The sequence below is a fragment of the Mustela nivalis genome (assembly GCF_964662115.1).
Source record: "Mustela nivalis genome assembly, chromosome: X".
Taxonomy (NCBI): Eukaryota; Metazoa; Chordata; class Mammalia; order Carnivora; family Mustelidae; genus Mustela; species Mustela nivalis.
The window spans coordinates 39,138,170-39,161,466 of NC_139040.1; the positions used below are offsets into that span (position 1 = coordinate 39,138,170).

The following is a 23,297-nucleotide window of genomic DNA, read 5'->3' on the forward strand; positions in this document are numbered from 1 at the left end:
GGACTTAAGCTTGGGCCCATTTTGTGGAGCACTCTGTGTGCTCTGTGCACTCAAGGGAAGGCATTCCAAGACCACAGGGGTCAAAAAGATGAAATTTCCCTTTTAGATGAAGACAGCAATAATGACCCAGGACATACTGTGCTGTTCCAATGCCTGCAATAATGGGACAAGGGTGAGGGCTTTGCTGTAAGACCGCAGCTTTGGCAGGGCAGGCCTTCCATAGAGCCCTGTGGGCTAATGGAAGCCACATGAGGTCCAGAAGACTAGATCCCAGCCTCAAAGCAGGTTTCATGAGGAGTCGTGGCAGGGGCTTAGGGCGGCCACTGTCTACCATGCTGACATTCAGCTGGGTGAAGGAATTGGACTGGGAATAAGACAGGGGTCTGGGAGAGTAGAAAGCAAGCTTTCCCAAATGCTAATCAAGGCAGGAGGGAATCTTAGCAGTGAGCAAGGCAAATTCACTTGTACCTTCTAGCAGGTGATCCCTGACCCAAAGTGGTGGTTGCCCATTTGGAGACCGTATAAGTGGGGTGAGATCCCAGCCAGCAGACCAAATGGGAAGCTTCCTGTGGCACAGACACTAGCCTGAGGAGAAACAAGAGCTGCAAGGAGGTTTGGTCAGTGATGCCCCAGGCACACTGTCAGCCTTCCTCTCCTGGGAGCCACTTTCCTCAAATAGGCCCAGCCTGAAATCAGGGCCCTGCCTATGGACAGAGCCCCACAGGGACCTTCCCATCCTTCCTCGAAGGAAGAATTTACTCACAAAATAGCCTTGGGTATTCGACCCACTTCCTCTTGTCTTCTCTTCAGGCAAGACGGAGGGCAGCTGCTCACAGCCTAGGGGTCTGGCCGGGATTCCCGTCAGAGCAGTCTAGGCCATCGGTTGGCTACGCCTGCTATCCCTGAGGAAGAAAGGAGTGAGAAGAAGGGAAGTGGTTCCAGGGGCTCCTTCCTGGCTTACCCACCAGCCCCCCTCCTGCCCTCCCTTACCTTGCTTAGCCTCACTTCCAGACTAGGCTGGGCCTAGGCCAGCCTGAGGGCCCTGACTCATTATCGAGCATGGTGCCTTATGTAACCAAGCCAGGTTACTGAGGCCTCAAGCTTCTGCTTAATGTGATTTGGGGCATTTGGTGAGGGCTGGGGGGGGGGGGGGGACAGGGAGCACAACTTCTTCTATCACCCGATCCTACACTGCTAAAAAGACAACCTGGCGCTTCTGGAGGGACCCCAGGACAGGTCTTGGAAGCCCCTCTTCCTTTTGTATCTGCATGTTGGTTCAGAGACTGCGTGGGACCCCAGGCAGAAAGGTTTACTACAGGCTAGAGGAGCCTTTTAAAGGAAGGCCAATTCCCAGTCCATTCTCCGTGAAGTCCCCAGGCTGGCCAGAACAATAACTCTTCGCTTTCCTCCTGGCTTATTCAGAAAATTACACTACCTGGCTTGGTGCAGCTGAGCCCCAGCAAAGTCAGGCTCACTGGATTCTCTGACATAGTTCTCTAAGTTCATCTGACTACCTACAACACAGAACAGGCCAACCAATCTAATATTCCCTTGCCTCCGAGTTTGTGACTAAACCAAGAGTTCCTCTTCTTCTCTTCCCTTGTCTTTGCCTGAGCCCATCCCAGTGGGCTGCCAGTGGGTAAATGGCTCACAGGCTGAGGGTAGTTGGGGACACTGCTTTCTGGTTAGAGAAAAAGAGGAAGAAACAGGGAAATAAAGTAAAAAGAAAAGTGGTATGGAAATTACCAGCAGACATGGTCATATCTAAAGCTCAGACTCAGGAATCCTCAGACAGGCTCAAGACCATCATTTCAGGGCTCAGGAGAGCTGGGCCCTGGAAGTCCCCCAGATCTCAGCCAGAATCCAGTCAATATCGGGGAGTCTGAGGTGGAGGTGCAGAATTTCCCTTTCTTGAGACCCCCCTGGTGGGCTTTGAGCCCCTCGCTTCTCCCTAACTCCCTTCCCTCCAGTTCAGAGTCCATTGCTATAAAAAGAAGAAGAAGAAGGAAGAGGAGGAGGAGAAAGGAAGGAAGACTAAGAGAAAGTCCTGCTCTGTCTGAAGGCAACATACTCTGCCTGACCAGGTGCACAGAGAAATGAATGATGGCAGCCCCTCACTTGGCCTTGGACGGAGTGACCAAGCACTTCAGTCATCCAAACCATCATTTACTGACTAAGGGCCCACTGCTGATCGAGCCCCCACTGTGGATTTATTGAGTGTCTACCCTGATTAGCAATGAAGAAGACAGGCAAGGTGGCAGAGGCCAGGATGGGGTCTGGGGAACTAAGAGTGTAGCTGGAGGGGTGGAGAAGCTGTCACGAAGGCCATCAGAGAACAAAGCAGTTCCAGTAAGGCAACTGTAGGCCCAGTAGGGACTCCTGCTACTTGCGGGAGAGGCCTGGGGCTTGCTGCTCTCTGGGTCCTCAGGTCTGGAGCTTGGGCGGTGCCAAAGCAAACTAGGAAGGGAGAGTCTCTCCATGGCTGTGGCTTCCAGCAGGGCTGTAAGAATGGGTTGGCTTTGGCATGGTGGGAAGCAGCTGCAGGGCTCTCTGGTTGGGACAGGGGAGGGGATCCTTGCCAGTTGAGAAGGGATCATGGGTAGGAAGGGGCTGGCCTAGAGTGGGGACAGCAGCCAAGAACACTTTCTATTCTTCCTGGACTGAAACCTGGAGTCACCAAGCTTCAGGAACTAGAGGAGAGCCTCTGGCCCTCCTCTCATTGCTCCTCTTAGACTCTGGGCAAGCTGGCCCCTAGTACCCTCTCCTTGGAGACCTGGGCTAGCCAAGATAGATGAAGGCCTTTGGGGCCTGAGAGCAGGAAGGCACTTCTCTTTTCTGCCTGAAGAAAGCTCATGGGAACCAGAGGGTTTGAGCTTGGGCAGGCAGTCGAGGGTGGGAACCAGAGGAGCCTTGGGGGGTGGGTGGCTTTGTATCTCAGCACCCCTGGCCTTGATCTCCACCAGGCCCCTTGTGGAGGGTCACAGGACAGGGACAAGTCAAGGTGCTGCCAAAGAATATATACACAATTCGCCCAATTGTTTTTGGATAAAAGTTGCTGGCAGCCTGCAGGAGGCCATTTTAGCTTTGTCTGCACCTTGCTCAAATCCTTCTTTCCCACGTGCCCTACTAGTGGAGGCCCTGGAGTAAGAGGAAGAAAGGAGGGAAGCCTCCAGCTGATAGGAGAGGGAGCTGGGGTAGCAAAAAGAGCCAGCCTCAAGTCACCTGGGGAAGGAAGTCACCTGACCATAGCCGTACTCCACCCTTGCTTTCTGGGACCCTCTCCCCAGCCAGTGTGCTGGGCACTCACACTCATACCCTTTCCCACCAGTGCTCTGGAGAATTCACATTTACACTCATGAACAGATTCAGTAAAAAAACAAACAAACAAACAAACAAAAAAAACTATTTCTTGCACACCTTCCCTATGCCAGGCACTGGGAATAGAATGGGAAAAATCACAAGAGCCATGGTCCCAGCCATCATGGAACAATCAGCAGAGTGGGAGAGATAGACAGGCATTAACCAGTCAGTCAGACTAATGAATGTATAATTACAAACTGACTAAGTGCCAGGAGGGAGAAGGAATAAGATGACACCAGAGAGTTTAACGAAGAATCAGACAAGGTGACCTGAGGAAGTGATACTTGAGCTAAAGAAATGCATCTCTAATACTGAAATCATCAGCCCTGGTCTCATTCTAATCAGCAGACCCAGGCCAAAGGAAACATTTTGAGGTGGAGCACTTGCTAAGGAGCCTCTGGAGTTGTACCATTAGGTAGCTCGTCACACCCTTGGAAATGTCTCTAGGCTGTGAGTGGCTGTCAGGTCCAAAAGAGGAGGACTAACAGCATTCTGACAAGAGGAAGAGATGAGTTTGAAGCCCACGGGGCGACTAGTACTTAATGTCATCCTTTGCTAAAAATAGTCCATGACAGTATGGAAATGTGTAAGGGCTGGTCCTGGGGACCGGTGATAAAGTGGGTATAGCCTGTGGGGAGGAAAATTTGGTTTTGTCAATTATTTACTGTAAAGAAAAAAGAAAGGGGAGGGTCGTCTGGGTTTTCCTTTCTCTTTGTGGGCCTCCTTCTGAGTTATGAATGCTTCTCATTGTACAGAGGCAGGGACATAGAGCTTCAGGCTGAACTCCTTTCTGGAGCCGGAGGTGTAAATTTTCTGGGCTGCAAATGTCAGATATTCATTCAGGCTGAAAAACAACCTGAATGTAGAAGCAAAAGGAGGTTACACCTCGGAAAGGGGCAAAGAAGTTAATCGAGGGGCTCCACGGAGCTTTCATTTGAGAGCAGTGAGTCCCCACCATAATGGCAAGGCAGGTGACAGCTGAGAGCTCGGCCTGATCCAAGGGATTCTAACTGTGAAGGGTCCAGATAAGGCCCGTGAGACTAACTTAGCCAGCAGGAGATAAACCTGGGGCTTCAGGGGGTTGTGGGGCCAGGCTAAAGGAACGAAGATGATTGATCTAAGAGGAGTTCAAGGGTGGAGTGGAGGGTGATGAAGAGAGAGAAGAGAGGTTGATCTTCAAACGTAAGAAAAGTCACAACTCAGAGATGGTGACTAGCTGCTTCCAAACCACATCAGGAACAGAACAAGAGGAAACAGGCCTCTACTGTAGCATGAAGAACTGAGATTAGATAATAGGAAGAACTTCCTGACAACAAGCTTTCAGAGAAGCTAAAGGAACGTACCATGGCATGTTCTAATACGGTGCAAACATGGGGAAGGTGGTGACCGTAGAAATAAAGAACTGGGTGAAGGTGTAAGAGGGCTGGTTATAAGGACCAGGGACAGGAGGGGACAGACAAAGGAGCCAGAAACAGGTGCGCTCCTGAGTCAGAATGAAGTGAGTGTGCGGAGTATGGAAGTGTTTTCATGAAAATACTTTCATAACAAAAATGTCTGTGAAATTTCCACTGAAGGTCAGTCATTAGAGCTAGCATGTACTCTTCGGGGCCTGGAAGGGGGGGTGACCTCAAGAGCTGTTAGGGTACCTTCCCACGTCCTGCAGGCTTCTCAAATTAGCCTCAATGGGACACCCATCTTCCACAGGCTAACAGTTTGGGGAAGCACTCCTGTGTTAGGGGCATTGGAGGAAGACTGCCCACCCCAGCGACTTGTGGTAGAAGAGGATTCCTCCTTCCACACACCCAGGGAAGATTAGACACAAGGGATACAGCAGCAACCAACAAACCAGCAGGATCCCTGCAGCAGGAAACTTACATTCTAGTGGCAGAGTCAGATATTAAATAATAATTACATAAATTACTGTACCATTATAATTGATTGTAACAAAGGAAAGGTGCAGCAAGCCATGAGAACACAAGCTAAGGGGGATCCCCCCTAGGATTAGGAGATCTGCAAAAAGAAGTCGCCTTGTTAAAAACGTGGGCACTGCATGTACCCCTCCGTGAGCCATTCTTACCCCAAGTCAGTAGCAATGAAAGGCAGAATGGCCCCACTGACTAAGATGCCCTAAGATACGGATTGTGGAGTTCCTCCAGCTCCCTGAGGCCCTCGTGTAGAAGCAAACCCCCAAAGACACTTTCTCACTGCCGAGATCAAGCAGCCTTGATTTGGGTAGAGTGATTCACTAAGAGCCATAATAGTCTATCAGCTGAAAATCAGGATCGGGAAGGCTTTGAAGAGCTCACTTGCCAGATGAACAGGATGAAGGTCAGTGAAGAGAATAAAGAACTAATGCACTGAAAATGGTACTTGAAATTGGCCCCCGGAAATACCAGGTCAAAATGTTGTGTCCTTACTCTCCTATTCAAATGTGGGAAACTTCGCTAGTCTATTCTAGTATTCTGCTGCGAGGTGTTTGGGATGGGTGGGTGGGGGGGGCGTAGAGTTTCCGGGAGCAAGAAGCAGAGAAAGACATTAGCCCCTGTGTGCTCATGAAGCACAGGGGCTTCCCATCTGATAAGCTACCATTGACAGACTCTGACTTTTACAAGTGACTTCCCTGGACCTCAGTTTTCTCATCTAAAGAATGGGGCGAGTGTGACTGGAAAGGTTAAATGAGAGGATGTTCCCAGGAAGCTTTCAGTAAAGGGAAGCCAGCCTTCATTACTTTAGGCAAGTCTTATATAGAACCAGAACACCTTGTCTGCCTTGCCTTGCCTTCCCCTCTCACCAGTCCCCTCATGGACCCCTCCCCTTGCTCCATCAGTCCCACACCCCCTCTTGCCCAGAGCTGGCTAACACCAGCAACCCAGTCTGACTGGCTGTCTCCCAGTCAAGGCTTGTTCTCTGAACCTTCTTCATTCACACTCAGGTATAAATGACTGAAAAGGCTTTTGGCTTTCGTCCTTGGGAGGGAGGGGAGGGTGCGGGTGGGTAGGGCAAGCTGCCGGGAGGTTTGAAATTTGTACCAGAGATCAAAAGCCTACAGAAGCATGAAGGCACTCTACAGTCATTGCGAGCAAATGAAGAAGGATTTCAGAAGGCAGTGAAGCTAGGGACTGCCTCTTCGACACCCTGAGCCTCCCCTTCCCAGGGTCGGGGGCCAGCACCTTCTGCTTTACCACACATCTTAGACAGAGACCCAGAGGCTCAGAAGGAGCAGGGATTTCACAGCCCATAGGTCCGATCCCCTCCCATTACAGGTGAGGAAACTGAGGCACAGGAGAGGCTGTGTACCTGCCCCCAAATAAACAGCCAATTAGTGACCAGCTGAACAGAGAAACCATGTCTCCTGATTCTCTGACCCAATGGTCTTCCGACTTCTCGTCTCTAGACGCCTGTGCACATCCCATCCCAGTAGGTACACAATATCTTCATGCCAGGAGACCAGCTTTGGGTCCACCTGATGCCAAAACCGGTGGTTTTTTATTTGATTTTATTTAACAGAATTGACCAGTGGTTTGGGTGTTATGGAGGCCCAGCCCTGGAATCCTGCTTCTGCTCAGGCTGGGGCTGCATGCCACAGCCACAGTCATACAAGGGGGACAGAAAGGCCTGCTGTTCGGCTTGGAAAAGAAATCAGTTGCTGAAACATTGGTCTTTTAGAAAGTTCCAACCACAGGGGCTGGCTGGCAGAGCCGCCGTCTGGGCTCCCCCCCTCTCGGAGGTTCCGGCCCTCCCCTTCAGTCTGGGAGTTAGTTTAGGAAGCTGGCCCGGCCCCTGCAGAAGATCCGGAGGGCAGCGCTCGCCGCAGGAGCTCCAGCCTTCCCTCAGAGCCTTGGAGCCCCCAAGGCACTCAGGGCCAGGAACTTCCCCCTGCCTCCACAGTCCAGCCAGCCCGGCTGGCCCTGAGGCTCAGAGAGCACTTTTCTCTTGAGCCTGAGGGAGAGTTTCCAGTTGCTCCTGCCCCTAGCCCTGCAGCTACAGAGACAGCAATAGAGAGAGATAGGGAAGGAAAGGGAGGGAGGGGGAGAGAGAAGAGGAACCAACCCCAGCCAGGCAATTGAGGCTTTCCGCTGAGATGAAGGGAGAAAGGCTAGAGGAGCCCCAGCTCGTGGAGGAGCCCCAGCTTGGGGAGGACCCTGAACTCGTGGACGAGGCACAGTTCCTGGAGGAGCTACAGCTCGAGGTGGTGGAAAGTGGGTCAGACTTCGATCCAGAAGATCTGGGTTCCAGTCCCGACTTTGCCACTAATCTGATGCTTGAGCTTGAGTAAGTATCTCCCTGCCCTTCTGTGGGCTGCTTTCCCTGGGAACGAAAGTGGGGGAGGGGAGAGCCAAGCTGGTCTCTAGAGCGTCTCCCAACTGAGATATTCAGGAATAACACCTAGAAAATCCTGATGTGTGTGGATGGGATGCACAGACACTTCGGATAAGTCCCCGGACTCCTAAAGGTTAGAATGCTGGGGTCAGGGAGAAGGAGTTCACATGAATGAGAAAAGGGAAGGAGAGAGTGGTAAATGTGTAAAGAATCATGAGCTCAAGAGGGGGTCCAGACTGAATAGAAGATTGGGGTTGATTTTCAAAACTCAAAGGATGATGGGCTCGGGATGAGCTCCTAAGGAGAACTAGGATTTGGAGGGTGTGGTCATTAGCAACCAATGAGCCTCTCCGCTAAATGTCTCTAGGGTCCCCTTAAGCCCCCAAACTCAGGTACTCAACCCACAATGCATTTCTTGTGTTCTCTATATGTGTCTTTGTGGAAATTCTCAGTTGAATTAGGAGTATTTTTAGGTCTTGGGTGTTCACATCCAGATCTCAAAGAGAGCCTAAGAAGAAAGACGAGACTGAACTGACCCCTTGCCTTAGAAACCTGCTTTCTTGGTAAATCCCCCCACTTTCACTAGACCCCCTGCTGCAGGGCCCTTTGAGAATTTGATAGTCACTGTATACAGCTACTCTCTCCCCACTGATGCACAGATGAGCTACCAGCAACCCATCTGCTAGGTGAGTGTTGGTGTTTGGAACATTGCTTTGTATACAGATTCCTTTAGAGTCGCTCACCCCTCCCATATGGAGACTCTGTCTGGAGAGTCTGTAAGCAAGGGTGGGCGACACTAACCAGAGAGCTCCCTGTGGGGCCCGGCATGAGAGCACAGGGCTCCCTAGACGGCAGGTCATCACCAACATCCTCTAGCAGCTGTGCCCCATCAGCACATCCATTGCCCACCAGGAGGGCTGCAATAGGGACAGTGAGTAGAGGAGGAACACCCCCCAGCACCAGCACCTGTCCAGACACCTGCTCACTGCCCTAGCACCCGTATCCACGCCACCACACGCTCTGCTCCCACGCAACTGGCCCTCGTCCTTCTTAGCTCAGTACTTTCAACAATCATGTCTTGCCACTCAGTTAATCAATCATAGATTCCTAAGGTTGGAAGGGATCTTGGAACTCCTGCAGGAAATAGTGCTGCACTATTTAGAGCCCTGTGGTCTTCCTTGGCGCCTTAGGGGCTGCCCCAGGGGGAGAAGGGAGAAAGGGAAGAGAGAGTTGAGGGGAAGGGAGGAGAGGCCAGGTAGATGGTGAATTTGAAGGAGGGAAGGGGAGGAGGAGAGAGTTCAGAGGACCAAAAGAAAGAGGGGAGGTAGATTGTGCCACTGCCTGACCAAATAGAAGTTAACGCGTCTAAACAAGGTCACAAATAAAAATCTTATGGTGTCCTTCAAAGCTGTAGGGTTTGGGTCCTGATCTGGCTTGCTTTTCCTCACCACAGGGTTTTCAAGCTGGGCTCCCCTGACCTAGAAGGCGCCTCTCGGGTGGTGGAAGTTAGGAGGCCCTGGGTGCCTCCTAACTCCCCCCCCCTACCCTCCACAGGCCACCCTGGGGGCGGAGCTTCCAGCCTAGGGGCTGTGGTGCTATTCTAAGGACTTTGTGTCCAGAGACCCTGCGGGCCAGGTTTGATTGAGGGTGGGAGTGGCAGGGGTTGGGGCATGATTATCTGTTTTATCTGTTTAACAACAACAACAAAAGTTGTAAGTTGCTGAAGGACCTGAGCGCTCCCGGCTGAAACAGGAATGTCTTGTGAAGCATCGCCATTGCGGGGTGGTCACTTTGCCCAGGCTGGGAGGCGTCTCAGTCCTGATTGTTAGAAAGTGCTCAGGTTGAGCTAATAGCCTCCGCACATCTTTCTGGCCCGCAGAACGCTTGGGCCCCTCCTCTCCTGTTCCTGCTGTGGGCCAGCTTTGTCTCCCACCGACCACCCTAGGAGCAGGCTCTGGAGAAGGTGGGCCGCTGGCTTCCCAGGGAAGACCGTGTTCCCAGCTCCAGGCACCACCTGCTCCCCGCGTGGCCAGCCCCAGCCGCAGGTCGCCCGGACCTGTGCGATCGCCCGGCCCGACAGGCGGGCTACTGATGTGGGCTTGGGACACTCCCGCTGATGCAGCCCCTGGGGCCAAGGCTGAAGAAGTCCAGTCCAGAGAGGACACTGTCCGAGCTAAGTGAGGTCTAGCGGGGAATTCTCAGCAGGGGAAGTAGCTGGAGGGAAGGAACACTTGACTTAGAATAAGGGCCCTGTGTTTTGGTGCAAACTCCAGCCTGGGCTGCGGCTGGCACCTGAAAGGAGAAAAATAGGAAGGGCCCGGGCCCTCGCCCTGAGAGGAAGGCACGAGGGAGGCGGGCGCAGGAACCATATCCCGGGCCAGGCGGGCATTCTCCTGCGCCGCTGGCTTTACATTGGAGGAGGATATAAAGACTCGTTTGTTGGCGGTGGGGACCATCTGCGCACACTATAGAGAGAGTACTGTTCCCCCAGGCGTGGTAAACATATGCTGGAGCGTGCAAGATGATTTTAGGGGCTACGTGGACTAACTTTGTTTTTCTCTTTTTTTATGGCTATTTATTTATTTGACAGGTAGTAGGAGGGAGAGTGTGTCTAATGCGTACACCCTGTGATTTCAAAAATATTCCTAAGGTGGGGGCATTTTTAAGAAGTGAATCTGCTTTTAAGTTATTTTTGTTTTGTTTTCTTTAAAGATTTATGTATTTGAGAGAAAAAGAGAGCACGGTAGGGAGAGACAGAGGAAGAGGGAGAGAGAGAGCATCCCAAGTGGACTCCGTGCTGAGGGCCTGACCCAAGGTGGGGCTCCATCTCACAAGCCTGAACCGAGGTCATGACCTGAGCCAAAACCAGGAGTCCTTCGCTTAGCTGAATGCACCACCCAGGCGCCCCTAAGGATAATACTGGTGGTACTCAGATGTGGCTAATGTCTTGACAGTGGTAAGCGAATCACTGCATTTGGGGCCCCACTACCATACTATGTTAGCAGAGGCGGGCGAGAGGTGCCAGAAGGTAGTAGGGGCCATCCAGTGTGGTTTGAGATCATCTCGTCCATGTACACCTAGCTCGAAGGCCTCCTCTGACAGCCCTAGTCCCAAATGTAAGAACACCCTGCTATTTTTATATCCCTGGTGTCCTGCTCTGCCCCCATGACACTCAACACTCCAGATTACCGGCAGGCCTTTCCCTTGCTCTGGGACACTGTCTCTACCACACTCCAGAACACAAAGAGGGGGATGGTCGGCGTAGGGTGGGGTGGCAGAAAGCTTTGGAAAAGTTGGTGGGGCTGTCCTCACCAGCTTCCACTGATTTCTTCTCAGCATTGTTCATGGGCAGACTCAACTCAGATGTAAGGAGGTATTTCCAGGAAGCGGGTCAAAGAGGTTACGATCTTTCTCTGAATTCACAAAGCCACAGTAAGACAGGAAGTATGTGACCGTGGCAATTTACATGGACTGGAGCCGATTTCCAGACAGATTTGGACAAGATTCGGTGGGAAGTTTGTAGAAAAGCAAACTGGAGAAGAGGGTTCCCATTTCTGCTGGGAGTCTGTGATGAGCTCTGTCCATGTAAATAAGTTTCATCCACTTCCTCCTTGGGTTGCCCTGAGGTGGGGAATGTGATTATTAGCCCTGCTTCCTCCCAGGGCTCACCTTGCAGATTATGGGGATGAACCCCGGGAAGGAAGCAGAAAGGTGATAAAGTTAAGGGTCTGGTCTCCTTCCTTCCAGCTGGGTTGCATCCTTGCCTTGCTTCTCTTTCCTATGTTGTCTGATCCTCGGAACCGTCTTTAGCAAAAGGTGCAGGCAGAGACAGTTGAGCAGCAAACCCCTCGTAAAAAGGGAATATCACAATATCCTTTAGTGGTACATTCCAGTGTTTCACAACCTTTGCTCTCTGAGACCTTTCCTCTTAGATTCTGTCCTTCAGCTTTCTTACACACCACTTAATATGCTTAAGTGGTAGTTGTTACGTCCCTTGTCAGCCCCCTTTGCCAGATTAGCTGTATCTATTTAAACACACACACACACACACACACACACACACTTTGAACCAGCTTGTACTTCTCCATCCTCTAGACACTGTCCAAATTCTCCACCTGAAATTTCATTCTGTCCTCTGTAACAGCTGAGAATGTAGGAGGCACACCTTTGCCTTTAGCCAACTACCCACCCCCTATCTCTCCTCTGACCACTGACACACATTTGGAAGATGACAAGGTAGGAAAGGAACAAAATTAACTGGATCTCGAAGGGCCCAATCGCCTGCCCTAACCCTGTGAGCTAGCTGTCCAACAGGAGACAGGGAGCAGTGTAGCGTTTCATTAGTGGCCGATGGCCATGGAATAGAGAAGGAAGATGACCTCATAGTTCCTACATGTTTCTTTCCTATTTAGAGAGTCCAGGATCGTGCTTGTTCCTTAATGCTACTAAATTGTGTGCTAACGATTCATTGCAGCCTCCACCTTTAGCTGCCCTACTCATATAGCCCCATTCTTTTACCTGGGTAGAGTCACATTTTGATTATTCCTATATTCATTATCCACTTTGTGGAATATCCATGGTAGTCACTGAATCTCACACTGCCCCCAGGCCCCCTCCCCCGACTTCTAGCCAGTCTCTGCATACTGAGGCATGCTGGGTCACTTTGACACCAGTCTAAGTTGAGCATAAATAAAGAAGGCCCTCACGAGAATAAGTTATCCACGCATATATGGATTCCACGTGAATTTCACGTGACTGGAACGTGGCAATGGATAATCCAAAATAAAAGGTAATCTGGTAAAAAAAAAAATCACGTATATCTCGCTTTGAAATCACACTGTGGGTCTCATTTTTTTTTTTCTGTAGTTCTGCCTTCCTCATTATTTGGGCTGTTATGAAAATAAACTTGCATCTCTGGAGTCTACAGAAACCAAGAGGAGAAAGTGGGTGTAGGGGGAAGCTAAGCCGAGACCAGGTATTGCCATGGACATTTTGCAAAGTGGAAGAAGTTCCCAGAAATACTTGGGAGTTGGCTTCCAGTCAGACAGCAGTCTTCTGTGTGTCTTTGGAATGTGTCGTATGGCTGTTTATGCCCTCAGTTTGTCCAGGAAGTTCCAAGGGGCCTGTCCACTGGTACCTGGTTTGAGCTAGGGAGATACGGGACCAGGTTGCTGATGGGAAATCACAGCCCCCTTGTCCCCTCTCCACCATAGCCCGATGGCTGTATCACTGTGCCTGGTCTGGTTGTCTGACCCCTGCAAGTCTGAAGGAGGTGGTGCAATTCATCTGAGGAAAACCACGTCTGAGACAGGAAGGGGCACGGCAGCCTCTTCACAAAGGATTTATGTATCTGTCACAGGAGGGAAGTGTGAGCTGAGAAATGACTCCCAGAAGTGCTAGAATTGGAAGAGGCAGCGCTGCTACCTTTCCCAGTCTGTAGAGCATTCATTCGGAATCTCTGCCACCTCAGGAGGCCGGCATCCGGGCCCTTCCACCCTCGAGCCAGTCCAGGCTTCCCTTCCTTGTTGCTCTCTGGCTCAGCACACTCTTAAGAAAACAGAGCAGAGCTAGCCAGGTGCACCCTGCCAGGGGCGGAGCTGGAGGTGAAGAACAGAGAGCAGAGGCTGGTGCTGCTTTTGGCGTGGCAGTGACAGGCCAAGACCCTGAACCAGCCACAACAGCATGCAGCGGCTGCCATGTGGCCGTGGCCGGTCCTGTGACAATGTGGGTGGATGGGGTTCCTCCAGTCCCTGCAGCCCACAGAGGCCCAGTGGTGGGGGTGCAGGGACGAGGGGGACTCACTCCATCGGGCTAGAGTGAGATTTAATTCTTGCTGTCTTTGCGAATTGATTTTTGCATTTTTGCATTTTTGCCTGCCCTGCATATCTTGGCTCTGGGCCCCTGTTAAGCCCGGGACTGTGTCCTTGCTTCTCGTCCTGCCCCCTGATGCGAGGCTGCCAGACCCACTCCCTTGGCAACCTCATTAGGCTCCTATGGTGTCTCTGGGGAACCTAAGCTGGGCACGGGTGCTCCATCTTGAGGGCTCTAGTTGTCCAGATGGCTTCTAATCTCTCCAATGCAAGGGGACGCCAGCAAATTCCAGCCTAGCTGTGTTTGGGAGCACCCACTCCGCTCAGGTCTGTGTCTGACACTAGTGGAGATAGACCCCGGGCCTGGTGGTTTGTGCATTCCTTTCTTATTCTTTGTCTCTGAGGCCAGGGGCTTGGCCGAGAGAGCACATATGCCGCCCCCCCCACCACCACCACCCAGCCATGGCAAAGAACCAGTGATGTTTTCATGCTCCTCAGGAAGCAAGGGGTGCCTCATGTCAGACTTTGAAGCCCAGTAGGGACAGTGAATGGCACCCCGGCTCCAGACCTCACCAGCACCTGGTCCCTGTATTTAGGGGGCAGAGATAAGTATGAATTCTGGGGAAATGCCTCAGTCTGGAGAGGAGATGGTGTCTCCTTTGTTGTAAGCCTAGCTGCCAAAACCTGAAACATTTTCAGCCGGGGGAGAGGAAGCAGGCCCATCTTTTGGGAAAATGGGGAACTGGGTAGGATTTGTCTTTGACACTCTTTTCTTCCCCAGTCTCCCTTCTAGCACAAGCTCCCTCGAACTACCCTCAGCTGCTCAGAGTGCTCAACCACATCTTCCAGAACTTTCCTGACCTCCTGACCTCTGAGCCATCCATCCCCCTGGGGGAGACCTGTTTTCTGCTACCGCTAATGGGAATCAATGAATCCTGCTAAGGTATAAACAGCTGGCAGTAGCTTTCCCCTCCCAAGTCACAATTCTGTGTAAACCTGGGCCTTCCAAAGGAGTAAGCAAAGTGAGAACTGCAGGCTCAGCTGTGGGCTGGTGGAGCTGACCTTTCTGGGCCAGATTGTTCTGACCTTTAACCCCTCAAATCATACTAAGCAGGCAGCCACCCTCTCCACCCATGTGTCAGGCCGTCTCTGGGGACAAGGCTGCCTTTCATAGAAGTAACTGGGAGAGTTCTGGCTGTGCCCCCCCCCCAAGAGAAGCCCACACACAAGGGGCTGGGTATCAGGGTGAAGGCTCCGGCTTAGCCTGAAGATGGGGGGAGGTTGCTTAATTGGGCCTACTAGGCCTCTGTGCCCTCCCCACACCCAGCCAGGCACAGGCTTTTGAAAGGTGCAGGGAAGAAACTGGAAAGCCCGCCTGCATGTGTACCTGACTCAGTTGACTTTTTAAACATCTGAGGGAGCAGGAGTGAGGCAATTCCTTGTTATAGCAAAACCATTCTCGCTTGAAGGGAGGAGCTCGAACCACACTTACGGAGCAAGGGTTACAGTCCTTCAGAGGGGTCTGTTGCAAAGCTATTTTTGGCTAACTTGCTCTTATTTCCTCCTGGAGTTCTGTTCCTCTCCAAGCCCCTCAGGAGCCCCCCTCTCTACCTCCTTCCCCGTGTCTGTGCTCACACAGGCTTATGCAGGGGAAGTAACCCCTCGCCAAGTGATTCTCTCATTCAACACATTTTCTGAGATGGTCCCACTGCTCCCTTCCAGAAAAGCAGGGACGAAGACTGTCTGGACCGATGTAACGACCTCTTCCCTTCCGCCCAAGCACACCGGAATTCCAAATGTTCTCGTTTCCTTCAAGCACAAATGGCTTTTGCTGCTGATCCTCTGCTCTGGGTTACCCATTTCCTGCTCAGCCCTGGCACAGCGAACGTGTCTCTGCCGCAGCTACCTCAGGGTAATTTGAGAAGGAGCTCTAGGCCACCACATGTGGAAAAGGAATCAGGGGAAGACACATGTGGAATAAGAATCTCTTAGAGGAAAGATGCTGGGCTTTTGCAAAGGGCCTGAATAATATAGAAATAGCAGCACCAGATGTTTCTAGGATGCCCATGTCATTTACTCTCAGGTGATATTATTATTATTATATCCTCCCCCATTGCAGGGACTTTAATGAAATCCCTGACACTGTTCCATCTGCCTCCAGGTCAGCAACCACCCATGGCCTGCCTGTGTGGAAATCCTGGGCACACTTACACCTACCCCTATCCGGCCTGGATCCTTCAGCTTGTACCTGCAGTATCTGATTGGTTTCTGCCTTGTCAGTCAGCTGTGCCCTGTTGCGGATCCTGTTTGGGTGGGGAGGGTGGGAAAATGGAGCAAGTGCTCCAGAAGGGAACTGTTCTCTATTTTCCCGCTCCCCCCCCCCCGACTCCCCAGCTCCCTCTCCTTGTTCTGGGACCCCGCTTCTGAGCTCCAGTCCCGATGAGGGCCAAGACCCCCCACCTGGATTGCTGAGTCGGTCCTGAGTTGTCCTCGCCAGCACTTCCCACACTCCTCCTCTGCTCCTGTCCTGGGTTGGTGGCAGGTTTCTCTCTGCCTGGCTGGCTCCTGACCCCACCTCCAGATGCCTGACCTGTTCCTTCCGGCCTTTTCCTCCACCCCATACCAGGGACTCTCGCTTGTTCATGGTGAGGCCACAGGTTAGAAGGAGCCACTTCAGTGGACTCACCCTGGGGAGCAGCTCCTTTCCCCTCACAGCTAAATGGGAGAGCAGGAACACTGTTCACCTTCATTTCGCCTGGGCCTTTGTTTTACCCGTTTCTAGATCCATGTTTTTCATAGGCCCTGTCCACACTGATTGCCAAAGCTCCAGCCCCATTCTAGGGTACACGGAGAACACAGGCCTGGGACCTTAGGCAAGGCTGCTGAGTAGACAGAAAGCATTGCACCCAACTCTGTCTGCCTTTCTCTAGCATTCTCTAACCCCCCTTCTCTCTGCTCTATACCCCTATCCCTCCAATGCCTGGGCAGTAACCATCTTCTGGATGCTCAGAGCACTGGGGACCAGGCATAAGCTCCTGCTCTACACTTTCAGTTTTCCAGTGGGTTCCTTAGGAGTCCTAGGGACCCATCAGGGTGATCTTTTTTTTTTTTTTTTAAAGATTTTATTTATTTATTTATTTGACACACACACACACAGAGAAAGAGAGAGAGATCACAAGTAGGCAGAGAGGCAGGCAGAGAGAGGGGGGGAAGCAGGCTCCCTGCTGAGCAGAGAGACCGATTCGGGGCTGGATCCCAGGACCCTGAGATCATGACCTGAGCTGAAGGCAGAGGCTTAACCCACTGAGCCACCCACGCACCCCACCATCAGGGTGATCTTAAGTGCCAGCGGAGTGTCTAGCCAGTGGGGCTCCATGCCCCTCACCCCAACGTTAACCTCTCAACTACGTCAGCAGCTCTGCTTTCTTTGGTTTCATAAACTGGGCTTTCTTTTCATAAACTGGGCTTTCCCTTGAGACTCTGTTTGAAGGAAAGGGTCTACTTTAAATTCTTTTTAGATTCTGAGGCACTCTTGGCCTTTCTCTTCTCCATGCGCCAAATTAGCCTACTCCTTCCTTGTCCTTTTTCCTCCGGTCCTCAGCTCTGCTAGGGGAAAATGGGGGGGTAACACCAGTCATAACGCCATCCTTTGCTGGTGTGTTGGCTGGTCACCGGCTGGCTGGCAGTGCCAGCCTTCCTCCAGCGACCACGGTGAAGAGAGCGGTTAAGTCGGCAGGCCGCTCCTTACATCCCTTGGTTGTCTCCCCACCAGTCGTTAATAATAATCCCTCGCATTTGCATAGCACTTGACAATTTCCAAACCGCTTTCACAGACTTCATCTTATTTGATCCTTTGGAAAGCCCACAGAAGCCTCCAGGGCAGGGGCTGTTACATTTTGCGGACTTGGGAGACTCTGGAGACCATTTAATCGTTGGCTTCTCTGAAGGGGTTGCTAAAGGGAACTAGTCTGAGCGAAGGGCGGGTTAAAACGAAGGAGAATTGGAACAGTGGCTCCGTAAAGGCTTGACCTGGGAAAGAGATGAGACAGAAGCGAAAGGCAGAGCCCACACCTGTCTCTAATCCAGCAGCGTTTTTGCTGAACTTGTGGGAAGTATTGTGGTCTTTTGCGCAAGGCTGACCTGAAGAGGTCCCCTTCTCTGTGATGGGCTCCTGAGCCAGCCACTACCGCTACAAACCTGACCTGATCACACAGCTGCTCTGAAGCTCTGGAAACAGAACGTTAAGTCCAAGAGCTAGAAACATCATAGAGATCTAGTCCCACTCTCATTTTATAAGCAAGGAAGCAGAAGCCCAGAAACAGGAGAAGCATTGCCCAAGGTCACACAGAGAAGAGGAGGCAGAGCTAATGGACACCAAGATGTCCTGACTTGTGGTTCAGAGTGCTTTCTACTATACCCCACTGCTGCCAGTGTGTGTGTGTGTGTGTGTGTGTGTGTGTGTAGGGATATGTGTATACAGATGTGAAGGAAGGCTGTGTGCGGTGCCTGAATGCCTGTCTGGTGAACTTCTGTGGCCCAGACTTTGTACCCATGTGCAATGACTGGGGGTGAAAGCCATTTATGGGGCCTGGGGTATGATAGGGTGTGAGAAAGACAGGGTTTAGGGTTTCTCTCCCAAGGGGATTCACCCATATAAACTGCTCCAGGTAATTAAGATCCCAAAAGAATTGGCAGCTGCTTGCTGAACAAATTAGACTCTGCCTTTATGGGCATGTTCTGTGCTGGAGATCAGAGGGCCCTCCCTGATGTTTGGTTCATTAGTCATTGTTCCTTGTCAGAGCAAGCACTCAGAAAATTGGATGTCTGGCAACAGCCTGTATTCAGAAATTCAATAGCAGGAGCAGAGACAGCAAGAGCTGAGTGTCTGGGACAGTGCTCCATGCACAGTAGGTGTTTAGAAAATGCTTGTTAGCTAACTAATGAACTAAGTAAAGAAAGCCTTTAGTCCTCCATGCTATTCAGAATGAAACAGTGTCAATAACAGATCTGATTGCTTTTTAGCTGAGCCACATTTGAACTTTTTAATGGGCAGGCTGGAAAGACAAATAAAAATTCACTGGACCCTAGATTTCTGATGCAGAAGGCCCTACGTAGGTCACGGAGCCTAGCACTTGTATCTTAGGTCTAATAGACTCCCTCTAAGTCTTTGCCCATGACCTCCTTCTTGTCAAATCCAAAAGCCTTTTCCAAGTTCTAGTCTTCTGTGGCATGTTAGAACAGAGTGAGCCTGGCAGGGGACAAGATGAAGACCCAGGGCAGGTTGGCTTCAGAATGAACTTTTCCTTTTTTGCCATCTTGCCGCAGGCTAGGCCTGCCAGGTGAATTTGGACAGACAATTTGGTATTGTTCTTAAATGTCAGGGAAAGATTTTGTTTTTGTTTTGTTTTGTTTTATATCTTCTACTGAATGTCCCTAGTTCAAAATACCCAAGATTCTTTGCAAAGGTCAGCTAGCATAGCAGGACTAAGAGAGTCTTAGAAGCTTTTGGCAGTCTCTAAAGGTTACCGCTGGTGTCTTGTCTATAGGCCAAGGCAGTGAACTCTGTGATTTCAAATGTCCTTGATGGACTTTTCCACCATACTAAGAGCCATTAGAATAAATACTTCTCAAATTCACCTAGCTGTCCAGGCCCTCCTTCAGATCCCCTCTACCAAGGAGGAAAGCACGAGGTTTTTACTGAACACAGACTCCTTTGCCTTTGTTGGGAAGGAGGATGTGTGTGTGTGTCTGTGTAACTATGTATGTGTGTCAGGACTTAAGTGTGTGGAGGGGATTTGGGTAGTAATGTGAATATGCATAAAAACAGGTTTCAAATGTATGCAAAAAAGGTATGAAAAAATAGGTGGTAAATATATGTGTGTGGGGGGAGAGGGACACCTGTGTTTGTGAAGGGATAGCTGGAAGGATAGTATCTGGGAGGGTCGGTGTTCTTGTATGTGTGACGTATGTATGTAACTTCATCTGAGTCTATTCCTGTGTATGGAACTTGAGAGTCATGGTGAGGAAGTGTATGGGAAAGAGGTATGTGTGTCTGGCGACGGTTTGTGAGGGTGTGTATGTCTAGACTGTCCTCAACTCTTAGGCTTGCTTGGGAGAACCATCTCAGCCTCTACTCCCTATTCTTCACCCCAGTCCTTCTTGAATTCTCTGCCTCTGTGTCCTCCTCCTTAGGGAGATAGTTTCCACCACGAATCCCTCCACATCCTTGCTTCATGGTCTCTAGCACTGCCCCTCTCTCTGTCCCCTCTCCCTGGCCGCCTGCAGTTTCTACCAACAAAGTAGGGGTGACTCTGCAGTTGAGAAGGGCAGGGTTTAATGACTGGGAAACAATCTCTGAGCCAATGAAATGTCTGCCTGAAGATTGTTCTTGGATCAATGGAAATCCTGTGGGTCACCCTTGGACAGATTAACATCATTAAGAAATGTAATATAGATATCCAATCCTAGAATTTGGTGAATTAATTAAAGCCTTGTTTTTAGTTCTGTTGAGAAGGAAAATCATTTATTATCTTTAGTCTGACCCTGTGCCTTCAAGAGAACTCTTATTCTGTGAAAATAAGGGCTGAGGTAGGCAATTCACACATACTTGTGAAATCTAAGCAGATTATCTCACCAGTGGCTATAACTGTAATAAAGTAAAGTGACCTCGGTTTAAACAAACAGATGTTTGGAGCTGACGATTGAAGTGCAAACATGACCCTAATTAATGACTTGGTTAATAGTAAGTAGTTCACTCTTTAGAGAAATAGCTAAATTCTCAGTCTTAGCTGTAACAGAGGTCTCTGGACAACCTTTATATTCTTCCTGTTAGAAAAGAGAGATTCCTAGCTACTTAGTCTAGGAGGCCACTTGCAAAATAGGAGAGAAGGAAAACCCAGAGACAGTTCTGATTGGGATGAGTATTTTAGAAAAACTATCTGTAAATATGCAGGGTTCCCATCCATAGATGTGTCCCCACCAACAAAAACCAGTTCCCTCTATCTTGCCCTAGGTAAGCACATAAAGTATACGTGAATACCCATAAATGAGCAAACATGTTCTCTATTTTCAATAATTTCCTATCAGTAACTCACTCTGGATCCGATGTAGTCATGCAGCTAGATTCAGAGAAACCGCCGCTTCTGAAGATGAACCTAGAAAGTAGCCTAACACCCTGTTGCCAAAGAGATGGATGAAACAGAGTAGAGGATGCTGGGAAGTAGAATGTCCAGCTTCTGGGCTTAATGGCCACTTGGGGCAAGGTACCCCACCCTTCTCCCAACTGCTTATGTATTATTTCATGAAGATGGCACGGGGAGGGGGTGGTTAAGTCAACTGACGTGTTGGCTTTGGGTGGCCCTCCCTTCAAGAATAGCTCTTTCTTTGCTGCAATGGATACATCCAGCTGCAGATTTCCATCATCACTGAATACAGATGAATTCAGAAATTATACTGGCCTCCTCCATTGTTGCCACTGAGTTGAACAAGCACTATTGAGACAATCTTCTTGGCCACACCACTGTCCCAATTGCCACAGGGGAAGGGAGGAAGGCAGGAAAAAATCCCCCAAGACCTGCTTCTCACCCTTCAGTAGCTTTGGGTCAAGTTGGGGAGGGTAGAATATGTGCAGATAAATAACTCAAGAGCCATCCTAAAGATACATGTTCACAGATCCAAAAGAGCACATACCAAAACGTCTTATAAAACGATGGGCTCTATCCAACAGTAGGTGGAATGAAGTGGGGGCTACAACTTTCTGGAATCTAGGAGCAGAACCTTATGAGCGGGAAGTCAAGAAGGACCTTGTTGTGTTGCTTGTACACCACAGCCCTCAGAAAAAACAAGGGCAGTGGAAGTGGTTAGAGTAGCTTCCAAAGTGTGTGTTCAAGTATTGAAAGTAGCAGGCATGATTGTCTTCCGTGCTGAGCTCTTTGTTTTAATGGAATTGCTCCCAGATATCCAGGTCACCCTGTCTCAGAAAACAGCATGTGTTATTTCCACACTGGCCATAGTAGAGGGTTAGCAGCTTCTAGTACTGCAGAGCCGGCTGTGTCAGAGAGGGCAGGGCCGGCTCCACTTCCACCCCAGCCCATGGCCTGAGAGCACAGACCCAATCGATTTCATTTTGGCCTGAGCACACAGCAGCGAGCCTTGTGGACTTTGACCTTTGCCTGTAGTCTGGTCCCAGAGCTTGCTCAAAGTTGAGGAGGCTGTCCATGGTTTCTCTCTAAAATCTGTAGGTACTCCCACCCACCCGCTTCTGGGCTAGGAAGGAGCAGGTGGGCTTTGCATCCCCCAAGGATTGGTGAAGGCCATATATCTGGGTCCCCCCCACCACCAGTGGAAAATTTAGGGCTGGGCTTCCACCCAGACCTTGAAACCTCAGTATAAAAAAATATTCTAGAAAGGGTAGGGATGTCTGGGTGGCTCAGTCAGTTAAGTGGCTGTCTTTGACTCATGTCGTGATCCCAGGGAACCTGACACAGGACTTGATCCCAGGACCCAAATATATTCTAGAAAGAGTAAAGGCAAGGAAGAGCAGGGGTTCCCCACCCAACTCAGGCTTGACATTGAACCCCAGCAGTGTTAGCAGGCATGACTCTTGACAGGTGAAAGGGACCTAGAGTGCTCACGGTGCCACACCATGTTCATGGCCACCCTCAGCTCATCAGGCTACACTGTCCACTTCGAGATGGCCTATAGTGTCTGGGTCACAAAATCACTGCTTGGGCCTCAGGTTGGTAGATCTTCTTTCAACTGTGGCCAGGACCTAGGAGTCTTTGGGATAGTGCCCTGACTTCCAGTGCCAGTTGTTCTGCTAACCAGCAGAAGTCTCTGCCTCATTCTGGGCCTCAGTTTCCCCCTATGTAAGGTGAAGTGGTTGGAATATATGATTCCTAAAGTGCCTTCTGGCTCTGATGTCCTGTGAGTCTAAATGTCCTCCCTTTTTTCATGAGGTAAATGGTTTGTGTGGAGAGAGGTGAGGGACAAAGGACACTTGAGGACCTTTCAGTTTGGCATCTGGTCCGAAGTTCCCAGGTTGCGTTTGTTTTCTTTTCTCCCATTGCAAAGAGCCAAGGGCCACTTGGTTTGGGCCACAGGCACAGTGGGGCAGCGGGCAGCGGGCAGTGGTCTATGGTTACCCCGAGCTGCTTCGAGTGGGGCCTCCCCCTTGGGCTGCAGAAGAGGTTCTGTCGCTCCCGCTGGGATAGGCAGGGCCCCCTCCCACGGATGGCAGCCTTGCGACTGAGCCCCGAGAGGTTCCCTCAGAGACCCGGCCTCCCGTACCTCCGTGAGGCTGGGTGGTGTGGGAGTGAGCTTGTGCTTGGGCCTCCCAAGGAGCGGGGCCTTCTGGGGACGACATGAAGAGCCCGTGCAGGCCCCTGGGCCAGATCAAGTTCCCCTCAGGAATCTGGGAACCCGGGGACTGGTGGAGGCCCTGTGGGGGCTGGTCACAGTGGGGACCTTTTGTCATCAGGCTCCTTTATACCCTGGCAGGGGCCTCTGTGACCCTCCACGCTCTGGTTCCTCCAAGGAACCCTGGAGGCCTTCAAGCCTGGCTCCTCACTCCACAAGGGAGGAAGGAGATAGGCTTCCACGAAACCACAGGACAAGGGACTGGAGGGAGGGCTTGTTGTGCTGCATGATCACGTGACCCTGGGACTTCCCCTATTTCCCAGTCCTTTCCGGGGAGACCTCAGGGAGCTGGAACAAGCCTAGGCGGGGAGAACAGTGATGATGTGCCACAGAGAAGGCAGTGTCGGCCACAACAAACACGCACAGCCTCTCAGACAAACACAAACACAC

The 23,297-nt window shown here is 50.9% G+C and overlaps 1 protein-coding gene across 7 annotated transcripts in view; it reads left to right on the forward strand.

The window, feature by feature from the left end:
• TSC22D3 (TSC22 domain family member 3) overlaps nucleotides 1-23,297 on the forward strand; it is a 55,800-nt gene that overhangs the window by 3,077 nt on the left and 29,426 nt on the right. Inside the window, exon 1 of one of the 7 annotated variants that reach the window (XM_082717411.1) lies at nucleotides 7,427-7,632. The exons of the other annotated variants lie outside the window; for them this stretch is intronic. Coding sequence (XP_082573537.1) covers nucleotides 7,442-7,632 — 191 coding nt within the window. The 5' untranslated portion in view covers nucleotides 7,427-7,441. Of the gene's footprint in view, nucleotides 1-7,426; nucleotides 7,633-23,297 lie in introns of those variants that run through there. 7 annotated transcript variants of the gene reach the window in all.